This window comes from Berghia stephanieae, chromosome 1 (assembly GCF_034508935.2).
Source record: "Berghia stephanieae isolate SIO BIC M18660-M18661 chromosome 1, UCSD_Bste_1.3, whole genome shotgun sequence".
Classification (NCBI taxonomy): Eukaryota; Metazoa; Mollusca; class Gastropoda; order Nudibranchia; family Aeolidiidae; genus Berghia; species Berghia stephanieae.
Window position 1 is genome coordinate 138395527 of NC_088360.1, and position 12500 is coordinate 138408026.

Sequence of the window (12500 nt, forward strand, 5' to 3'; positions counted from 1 at the left end):
TCCAAGGGAAGACTGGAATAACCCAGGCGTCAGCCGCAATGCAGCGGCGCAAATTGAGCTAGGGTTAGGTGACTTGCTCAAGGCAACACAGCGCAGCGGCGGGTGATCGAACACCGAGTATCTTTCGGGTACGAAGCAAAGGCCGCTCCGCGAAGCCACATTGCCCCCATGGCGCATTTGCTTGTTTGTCATGTCATTGTCAAGGGTTTGTTATGATTGTCTGTGTCATTTATTATCATGATATAGGAATATAAAACAATGGATCTTGTAATTGGATTCAATAGTCTGATGTCACATCCGCCCAGCAACCAGCAGTTTGGTTCTAAACAAAGAAAATCGGTATATTTTATTCTTCATGCTGGATAGAACTTTTTCACATGTCATGAAATCAGATTGTATAAAAGTCAAAACATGATCAGATTTATAATGTTTTTATCCTCTGGATACACTTTTATGCTCGTCGGAGAAGTAATTCATAAGGGCGGTGATGGAGATAATAGCATCCGCCAATGTTTTGATAGTTTAGAACCAGTTGCTATTCGTCATTACGGGGGAAGTGACGTCACAGCTGTTGAACCTTATTATTGGCGTTGTTGACATGAGATCGCCATCAACTTCAACGGTAAACAAGAAATATTGACATAGTCTTTATTTTTCAATTCTTTAAAATTATTGTTTGTTTTGATTCTTTGCAACTCTTTATCCCTTTCTTCTATTTCAGTCTTTGGATGGATTTGCGTTCATTCTCGCCAATGACGGACGGTTTCTGTACATTTCGGAGACTGTGTCCATCTACCTTGGACTCTCACAGGTAAGAATCATGCTGGGTAGTATCCAAAAATCAAATTCAGTTTTAATTTCATATTTTCGACGACCACTAATAAAAAGGCACGAAGATATATATAGCGCATTATCTACTATGAGTGCTCAAATAACTTTACAAGCGGTCCCTAGCCGGCAGCAATACTTGGTATGTAGGACGAGACATGACACCTGTTGGTCGATATTGTACAACTTAATTTTTCCGACAGAGACAACGCTGTTTACACCTGAGTACGGTGAGAGAACGTGTTTTAAAGATATTGTTTGCGTAAGGACTCAAACATGCGCGGTTTAAATTTAGGACTCGAACCCTTGGTCTTCCGGTCCAAAGGCATAGATAAAGAGTTCATATCCATCTACAAAACAGCACCCCTTCCCCCCCCCCCCCCAACCCCCCCACCCCCCCCCCCCCCCCTCCAACCACAAAAAAACACACACAAAAAACCCCCAAAGAAATAGCAAAACAACGTGCTTTAAGCTTTAACTGACTAAGACTAGAAATTTCGGCGTCTATGTGGTCTTGCGGTATAGCACTCGCTTCGAATCTGATGGGCTGGATTCCAGCCTCGCTCGGCGCATAGATGAGTCGTTGGAAAAGACTTTTATCAATATTCTTTCACCGTACTCTGGTGTAGAGTGAGTAAATAGCCGTCAACAGCGTTGTATCTGTCGGAAAAAATTGTAATATCGCTTAACAGGTGTCATGTCTCGTTCTATGTGTTAGGTTTGCTTTGGTCAGGGACTCTTTGTAAGGCGCTTTGAACACGTTTAATGATAATGCGCTATATAAAAGCATAGGTCTTACTTTTATATATTTATAAGCACTTGAAACTGACCTTTGGAAATTGCTTTATAAAAACATTTTCTATGTGGTATTTGGAGAAGGACGTGTAAGTACGAAGATTTGTCTATCCCCCCCCCCCCCGCCCCCCCCCCAAAAAAGAATATATATATATATAATATATATATATATATATATTATATATATATATATTATATATATATATATATATATATATATTATATATATTTATTATATATATATATATATTATTCTCACCTCATTCTTTTTTTACACATACTCCAACAACGTTGTTTCGTCCAGAATTCCTGGAATCATCAGGGAGGTCATTTAGAGGTGTCTGGGAGGAATTCGCTCCAAGAATCTATCGAGTACTCTACGTGGTTCCAACTAATTCCTCTCTATCATATATATATATACTGGCCACTCTTAGGATGTGAATTTACGAAAGGAATACCAAAAAAGTTTTTAAAAATAATGAATACATTTTTTCTTCATGAAATCTAAATAGCTTACCCTCTGTTTCTAATCATTTCATTTATAAATATATATATATATATATATATATAGCGTCTAAAATTTACATAGGTCGCTCTATACTCGAATTATGTTAAAAGATCGCTTTCTTTTTGGAGGGGGGGGGGGGAGAAATTAAATGAAATGATTAGAAACAGAGGGTAAGCTATTTAGATTTCATGTTCTCTTTATTTTTTCGAAATGAAAAGAAACTGTAAAGAAAAAATTTTATTATTTTTATTTTTTATTTTTCTGGTATTCCCTTCGTAAATTCACATCCTAAGAGTGGCCAGTGCATTGCACTCCCATTGTGTGTGTGTTGTCTTTTGTATGTTTGTTTGTTTTTTTTTTTTTTTTTTTTTTTTTGGTTTTTTTTGGGGGGCGGGGTTGTTTGTTTGTCTGTTTGATATTCTTTGTTTTTTTTTTCTTTTTTTAGTTTTGTTTTGTTTTGTGGGTTTCTGTTTTCTTTTTCAATATGTGTGTGTGTTGAGACCAGAAGCCGTAGCCCCGCACAACAAAGAAGGGGTTAACAAAACGCCGAAAAGGGTAAATAGGTACAAATTAGTACTGGCAGCCATTGAGTGATTAAGTGGCAAAGCGGTGACCACACTTCAACTAACGCCCGCCCCTGCCCCTGCCCAGCTCTGCCCAGCCATGTCCTGCCCTGCGCCAGTCCATGTTAGGACAAAGAAGAAAATCACTTAAGTGCTACATCTAAACAACAAGTCATCTCGAATTACTTCCCCTTTGTTGTGGTAATGTCCGATTTCAAGGGTTTGAAATTAAATGTTGAATACATGCACCAACGTACACCTACATTGAATGGGGTAGATTTTATCGTTGTTTAACTCTTTGACGCCGAATTTTTTTATTTTTTTTAATGAGCTTTTATATAGCGCAATATCCACTAAATGTGTTCAAAGCGCTTTACAAGGGATCCCTGACCAACAGCAACACGTACCAGACGCCTGTTAGGCGATATTACAATTTTTTACTGACAGAAACAACGCTGTCAACGGCCAGGTACTCATTTTACACCTGAGTACGGTGAGAGAATGTGAGTAAAGAGCCTTTTCCAAGGACTCAACTATGCGCCGAGTGAGAGGCTCGAACCCAGGACCTTCCGATCCGAAAGCGAGTGTCATACCACTAGACCACATAATCGCACTCGTTGATTGAGATTGGCGTCGCTGGCTCTATATTTAGTAACAAAAGCAAGCGATGTTGGCCGTGATCAGTTGGCTGTTGGGTAATATAACTCTAGTACCGGAAGAGTGCTCGTGGATAAAGCAAGTTATAAGTATCATCTCACTCAACTCAGGTATGAATGAATACCAGGCTTAAGTAGTGATGGATATTGTAAAAGTACAAGCGTAATAAGAGCGACTTACTGTCAACTTATGTTGTATGAAATGGAAATTTAATTCCATATGCATCCATACTGACTGGCGAAGTTCCATCGTGCTTTAAAAGTGCTCTCGTCAAACCACTTCTGAAGAAACCATCACTAGACCACAATATATTAAACAATTATCGTCCTGTATCAAATTTACCTTTTTTGTAAAAACTTTTGGAGAAGGTAGTTCTTACACAATTAACATCTCATCTTAAGAACAACAGTTTGGAACAACCCTTTCAGTCAGCCTACAAACATCAACACAGTACTGAAACGGCGCTTCTTAAAATCTTTAATGACTTGTTATGTAATGCTGATGCTAACAATATCAATGTATTATGCCTTTTAGATCTTTCAGCTGCCTTTGACACCATTGACCATGACATTTTGTTAAGAAGACTAGAAAATACGTTCGGCATAAAAGGAATTGCCCTTAAATGGTTTACATCATATTTACAGGATCGATGGCAGACTGTCGTGGTGAATGGTGTTCAGTCAGAACAAGTTTTACTAAATTTTGGAGTGCCACAAGGCTCTGTTCTTGGCCCTGTCCTTTTTACTGTATATATGCAGCCCCTTTCTAGTGTGATATCCAGATTCAATCTGAGTTATCATTTTTATGCAGATGATGCGCAAATATATGATTCAGCACCCCTTAGTGATTTACAGTTCTTAATACAACGAGTTACGAGCTGTTTTGATGGATTAAATCTTGGATGTACCACAATAAGTTAAAATTAAATGATAGTAAAACTGAGATTTTAATGTGTGGAAGACCGAGTATCCTTAAACAGGCAAATAAATCACTAATTACTCTCGGAAATAGCACAATAGAATTTTCAAATAAAGCAAAAAACCTTGGCGTCATCATTGATAAAGATCTTTCCATGACAAGCCACGTGAATAACACCATACAATCTATGTACATAGAAATGAAAAAAATAAGCAAAATTCGTAATTTAATACCGAAGCATATAACAGAACGTTTAATTAATTCCTTGGTTTTATCTAAATTGGACTATTGTAACTCCCTTTGGGCGAATTTAACTAAAGACAAAATTAGCAAACTTCAGGTTGCTCAAAATAACGCAGCCAGGCTCATTGTACGCAATAACAAAAAATACCCGTCAGCAACTCTTCTTCTCCGTGAGTTACATTGGCTTCCTGTTGAAAAAAGAGTTGCCTATAAGATTTGTACTGTTGTCTACAAATCCCTGAGCACGAACAGTCCCTCCTATATTAAAGACCTTCTAAACATATATGTCCCCAATAGAAACTTGAGGTCAAGCAATGACCAATCAATCCTTGTCAAACCTAAGCCATTGCGTAAAATAGGTGAACAGTCTTTTCAATTTTCGGCCCCCCATTTTTGGAACTCTCTCCCGTCACACGTGAGATGCTCGGATTCGTTGACAACGTTCAAATCTCGCTTAAAGTTTTATCTTTTTACGTCATAATGTTGCAATATTATTTTCATATTTTGTTGTTGTTAAATTGAATTCGTATCACGTTTCCTTCACACTTGTCTCACTGTAATATGTTTTGTTTTATATCACTGTAAAGCGCTTAGAGCCTGTGACAACGGGGTAAAGCGCTATATAAATGCCATTTATTATTATTATATGGCCTCCTGGGTGAAAAAGGGTGGAGAGGGGGGGGGGAGAATGAAGCATTCTGGAACGCATTGGTTATGGGGAATCCTTGACATTGCTCTCTTTTAATGTTCAATTTAAATGTTGATATTTAAAAAAAAAAATTTTGAAATGTCTGTCTGGTCATAAGTTCAGACCTACAGTCATTTTCACGAAGAGAGCAGTCGCAGCAATGCGTTTTGAGTGTCATAGGAGCCCAAGTCACATCGCTGTCATTGCTCAAATTGCTTGGGAAAAGAAAATCAGTGGGGCATTTGAAAGGCTGGAGTGAAGTTGAACTCCGGTATTAAAAGGTTAATTATTAGTATGTTGGTATCTATCGTATTTTTTGTACCGTGGGAATCCGAATAGAGCTTGTACGATTAAGATTTGTATAGGTATGCATAAAATGGATTTTAATTAGATAGAATGTGTTACACTGAGATTGGTATGAGAACTTGATTTGGGGAACATATTAACCCTTTTTAAAAAAACAAAGAGGAGGAGAAGGAGGGTGAGGAGAAGGAGGAGGAGGAGGAGGAGGAGGAGGAGGAGAGGAGGAGGAGGAGGAGGAGGAGAGGAGGAGGAGGAAGAGGAGGAGGAGGACAAGAAGAAGAAGAAGAAGAAGAAGAAGAAGAAGAAGAAGAAGAAGAAGAAGAAGAAGAAGAAGAAGAAAAAGAAGAAGAAGAAGAAGAAGAAGAAGAAGAAGAAGAAGAAGAAGATGATGATGATGATGATGATGATGATGATGATGATGATGATGATGATGATGATGATGATGATGATTGAGGAGGAGGAATGGAAAGAGAATGATGATAATGATGATGATTGAGGAGGAGGAATGGAAAGAGAATGAGGAGGAGGAGTAGAAGGTGGAGAAGGTGGGCGAAGAACAAGGCTACCAAATCACCCCACGGGAGAGAGGCGGTAGAAATTTGAAACAGATTTTATTTCCAAGTTTCTGACGTTTGTGTTTTGTATTTCGTAGTGTTTTTTTTATGCACCTCCCTTGACGGTGTATCTTAACGGATCGTTTTTATACACCTCCGTTAGGCATGCGCATTCCGCGCGATTCATCCGCGATGCTGGGTTTCTGTATTTGGACATGGCGAAAGTTATAAAAATATATTGTGACATCTGTAAAAAAAAAAAAAATTTAATGAGCTTTATATAGTGCAATATCCATTAAATGTGCTCAAAGCGCTTTACAAGGGGTCCCTGACCAACAGCAACATTTAACATATAGATAGTATGCAGATGACGTCACTCAGGCCTTTGTTATTGTTTTTGCCATCCGCGTTTGTGAGTTGTTCTCACTAAACTGTATTAACCAGACTTTAAAAGTTCATGGTTACACAGAGTTTGTGTGTTGGTCCGTTATACTTCCGGATGGCAATGTTGTGAACTCCTTGGCCAAGCGCATTCTATCTATAGGACGGGACATGCCGCCTGTTAGGCGATATTACAATTTTTCGGACAAAGACAACACTGTTAACGGCCAGGTACTCATTTTACACCTCAGTACGGTGAAAGAATGTGAGTAAAGAGCCTTTTCCAAGGACTCAACTATGCGCCGAGCGCGAGGCTCGAACCCAGAACCTTCCGATCCGAAATCGAGTGTCATACCACCAGACCACATAGCCCCTGTAGATATGTCTTTGTTAATAAAATAAAAAGTAATCTAAAAATCGACACTGAAAACCAGAAAATAAAAATTGCATTGAAGGTACTTAATAATCAAAACCTTCACATTTTACCAACTCCAACTCTATTACACCCATCTCCAAATATTATTATGTGGATTCATTCTTTGTTTTTCTAGGCAGTTGCCACAAAATACGACAGACTACCTCAGTTTCAAACGGGATATGAACACTCAGATCGTTGCCTGACAAAAGAACTAACTAGGACTTATGTTTTGACGGCATTTATTTAGGTTTGTGCACCGTCTAGTGAGTTGTGATTAGTAGTGCTCAAGGAAACGAGTGATCCCATTGGTTGAACCGTTGAATACAACTCACGACTTGTTTTCTTTTGTGGCCAAAGACTGGTCTTTTGACATAATTTTTTGGTCAGTGTCAGGCAATAAGTTAACGATGGCTACGGTTCTAGCGTAGCCATCGTTCACTTATAGCCTGACACGAGAACCCTCAAGGACTAAAAGTTTGACGTTATTTTTAGGTTTTTGCACCGTCTAGTGGGATGTTAGTAAAGCTCAAGGGAACACGTGATCCCATTGGTTGAACCGTTGAATACAACTCACAATTTTTTTTTGTGGCCAAAAACTTGTCTTTTGACGTAATTTTTTTATCAGTGTCAGGTTATAAGTTAACGATGGCTATGGTTCTAGTGTCAGGCTATAAGTTAACGACGGCTACGCTCAGATCACCGCCTTTGTAAACTTTTCGACTGACATTGACCAACAAACTATGTGAAAAGACAAGTCTTTTGCCAAAGAAGAAAACAAATCGTCAGTTGTATTCAATAGGTCAAGCAATGGAATCACTCGTTACCTTGAGCTCTACTAACTACAACACACAAGACGCTGCACAAATCTTAAAAATCACGTCAAACTGTAAGTTCTGGATGGTTCTAGCGTAAGGCTATAAGTTAACGAAGGCTACGCTCAGACTCGTCATCGTAATTATATCGTAATTTATGAAAGACATAGTTAATATTTTGGCTAGAAAACTCATTCTTGAAATAAAGATCATTTAATATGTCCCTCTTCTCGTCAAACATTCCCCAACCAGGGACTTCGATAAATTTGATCCCAGGTCTGAGAACGTTTCCGAAGTTGAGGATCATTTTAATCGAATGATAATATTTGAAGGACGAGTTCTCTGGCCAAAGTGTTTAATACGTGTAGGTTTTGGGTTTTTTTTTATTTTAACGTACGTATAATTAATAATACATCAATGTCTACAAATTGAAAAATCGTAGCCATTACAAAAAACATAATCTATCGTTAGTACATAGGAGGACAACGACTACTACAACAACGTGAACACAGCATCTCAAATTACAACATGGCATCACGACACGGCAACAAGCTCTCCTACATCTTATCCTTCGTGTATTTTTCACTTTTCACACCTTCTCTTGTCTCTGGTGACTGATATTCTAGCAAGCTCCGAGACAGCCAGACCAGGCTTCCAGGAGATGGTGGCTACATCGCGGCAATACATCGTAAGCGAATGTAACCAGTTGACCTTATGACCCCCAAAACATGTGGCGGAGCGCGAGTCGTGTCCCTTTATGCATCCAATATGCCCCAGAAACTGTCAGTAAAATCATCCGAGCGTGACGGGAGAACGTACGCCGCCGCCCAGGTCCAGAGCCGCCATTGTCATTTTTGTTAATTTACTTTTTATTTACCTATTTTCTTTTTCCGAAGAGGCTATCTGTGTGTTGGAGGACGGGGAAGGGGAGGGGAGGGGGGGGGGGGGGGATAGGGAGGGGCGTTGTTTGGCGAAATTAAAATTATTAATAAGCTGATGCTATCATTGCCTTCTTTCGATAATACCCTTCTGCTTATGAACAAGTACTCATTTACACCCGAGTCGAGTGGGGCAAATCATTTGAATTTCTATGGCTATTTGAAATTTAACTGTATTATTCATTCAAGGCGGAAAGAGAATTCATTTGAAAATGACATAAAGAACTAACCGGTTCTGTCAGACATGAAGTTGCTTCTCTTCGTCTCGAGCGTCAGACAATGTAAATTCATTAGCCCATAATCAACCCGTTTCAAAGAACGAATCTTATTCAATAATTAAACATCTTTTATTTAAAAAAGAAAAGAAAACAAAACAAAAAATACTTGAGCTTTTATATAGCGCAATATCCACAAAACTTTGTCAAAATGCTTTGCAAGGGGTCACTAATAAACAGCAACAATTATCATGTAGGGCGAGACATGGCGCCTGTTAGTCAATATTACAATTATTTTATTTTCCGGAAGTACTAACGCTCTTAACGGCCAGGTACTCATTTTACACCTGAGTACGGTGAGAGAATGTGAGAAAAGAGCTTTTTTATATAAAAAAGACTCAACAATTCACTGCTGGGAACTCGAACCCACCAGGACCTTCGGATCCGAAGGCGAGTGCCATACCACTAGACCACATAGCCGCATTTAATGAAGAATATGCAAATTCGAGTAAAACAAACATGATATAACAAGAGTCATTGACTGTCACAGTGTGAAACGAATGTCATGATGTGGTCTCTAAGTAAGTAAATGAAAATAGATATGAGAATTTATATATCACGTTTTCAATGGTTTACCATGCTCAATGCGCTTCACAGTGTTTCATTTATTTCCCCATCAGGCGTTATGGAACCATATTTCCATTTTGTAAAGTCCAGACAGCCTGTTATGCGTCATTTTTGTATTGACATTACGACAATCATTGACAAAGTACTAATTCAAGCCTGAGTCGAATTGGGCAATGCGGGTAAAGGGCCTTACCCACAAAAAATATTAATAATGACGACGATGATGATGATGGTGATAACGACGACCACGACGACGATGATGATGATGATGATGATGATGATGATGATGATGATGATGATGATGATGATGATGAAGAAATAATAATAATAATAATAATAATAATAATAATAATAATAATAATAATAATAATAATAATAATAATAATAATAATAATAATAATAATAATAATAATAATAATAATAATACTATGAATGAATGAATGAATGAATGACTTAATGAATGAATGAATGACTGAATGAATGAATGAATGAATAATAATTATAATTATAATAACAATAACGACGGCAGTTGGCTGTACGTACGTCTCTACGTCCGTACGTCTGTTCGCCTGTAAGTCTGTACGTTTGAATGTAATAGGGTAAGGAACGACATGCCCATCTGTAAGCTTGTCATGTTGAGACATGGAAACGCCTTTTTCACGGTTGTTTCCCCTAGCACGAACTACCCTGCTCATTTGTTATTATAGAGCGAGATACAACGGCAACGACAGTTAGGGATATTTAATTAATTATATCAGCGGTCAATGACAAAACACCTATATGCGTCTATGTGTTTTAGTCAACGTGTAGATATATGCAGGTCTGACATCCGATAGCACTTATGGGCCTAGTTTAACATTGCTGTTGTCATTTTTGTTTGTTTTGGTTTGTTTTTGTTTTTTTTTGTTGGAGATTTCCATTACAACAATGAGCCCAAAATGAATTGGGTTATCGGGTCTGCAAATAAGTGTACGTCGGTTTTAGTATTATGATGACACTCGCTTTCTGATCGGAAGGTCCTGGGTTCGAGGAACCTCGCTGGGTGCATAGCTGAGTTCTAGGAATAGGCTCTTTTACTCATATTCTATCACTGTACTGAGGTGTAAAATGAGTACCTGCTGGCTGTTAAAAGCGTTGTCTCTGTCGGGGAAAAGAATGTAATATTATCACCAAACGTCATGTCTCGTTTTACATGTTACATGTTGCTGTTAGTTAGGGACCCTTGACAGCGGCGGAGTGACGTCACCACAGTAATCGATGGTGCCACGATCAGGAATAAAAACTTACACTTGCTATAGATAGAATGAAGTTGACGTCACTCTGGTCTTTGTTATTGTTTTTTGCCATCCGTCTTTATGAGTACTTCTCACTTAACTGTATTAACCAGACTATAAAAGTTTATGGTTACACAGAGTTTTGTGTGTTGGTCCTTTATACTTCCGGATGGCAATGGTGTGAGCTTCTTAGCCAAGCGCATAATATCCATGAAAATGCTCTATATAAATGTTCATATTTGTTTATTTATCAACTTTATATCTTAAAATGACCCGCAATCAAACGTAAACTTATTTTCATGTCTGACAACCCAAATTGTTATGGCCTCATCGTTGTCGGAGGAATACTCTCAAATCAACGTGTACATATTTACAAGTCTGACAACCCAAATTGTTCTGGCCTCATTTTTGTAACGGAAATACGCTCAACCCATCACAAGATATTCTCCACTACACACAATGTCAAAGCAACTCCAAGCTTGACAATAAATATTCTTAAATACGAGCAAATAATAACACTGTCGAAATTGGCTTCAGTAGTCTGATGTCACGCCGCCCGGCAATGGCGGCCATCTTGGTTCTAAACAAAGAAAATCATTAGTTTTTATTCTTCAAGCTGGCTAGAACTTTTCATATGTCTTGTGATCAGAATGTGTAAAAGTCAAAACACGATCATATTTATGTTTTTTCCCCCTCTAGATCGCTTTTATGCTCGCCGGAGAAATATTTCATAAGGGCGTCCTCCAGTGTTCCGATAGTTTAGAGCCAGTGTTACTAAGTTACCATGCGTCATTAGGAAGGAAGTGACGTTACGACTATTGAATCCTATTGAATGTAAGCTTCAATTTTAAAAAACGAAAACAGAAAATGTGGACGTCTCGGCCATATATCTATTTATCTATCCATCCATCCATCTATCCATCTATCTATCTATCTATCCATCCATCCATCTATCGATCTATCCATCCATCTATCTACTATCTATCTATCCATCTATCTATCTATCTATCTATCTATCTATCTACCTATCTATCTATCTATCTATCTATCTATCCATCCATCCATCTATCCATCTATCTATCTATCTATCTATCCATCCATCTATCGATCTATCCATCCATCTATCTACTATCTATCTATCTATCTATCTATCTATCTACCTATCTATCTATCTATCTATCTATCTATCTATCTATCTATCTATCTATTTATCTATCTATCTATTAATCTATCTATCTATCTATATATATATATATATATATATATATATATATATATATATATATCCATCCATCTATCAATCCATCTATCTATCCATCCATCTATCAATCCATCCATCTATCCATCCATCTATCAATCCATCTATCTATCTATCTATCTATCTATATATAAAAACTGTGTGTATCCATGAACGTTTATAGTCAGGTTAATACAGTTCAGTGAGCATTACTCATAAACGCGGATGGCAAAAAACAATAACAAAGACCTGAGTGACGTCATCTTCGAACTATCTATAGTAAGCGCTTGGCTAAGAAGCTCACAACATTGCCATCAGGAAGTATAACGAACCAACACACAAACTCTGTGTAACCATGAACTTTTATAGTCTGGTTAATACAGTTTAGTGAGAACAACTCACAAACGCGGATGGCAAAAACCACAATAACAAAGGCCTGAGTGACGTCATCTGCATACTATCTATAGTCTGGTTAATATAGTTTAGTGAAAATTACTGATAAACGTGGATGCAAAAAAAAATCAATAACAAAGACCAGAGT

The 12500-nt window shown here is 37.9% G+C and overlaps 1 protein-coding gene across 1 annotated transcript in view; it reads left to right on the top strand.

Moving 5' to 3' along the window:
- LOC144963341 (uncharacterized) overlaps positions 1–12500 on the top strand; it is a 90649-nt gene that overhangs the window by 53963 nt on the left and 24186 nt on the right. Inside the window, exon 5 of the mRNA XM_078897286.1 lies at positions 722–811. Coding sequence (XP_078753412.1) covers positions 722–811 — 90 coding nt within the window. The remainder of the gene's footprint in view (positions 1–721; positions 812–12500) is intronic.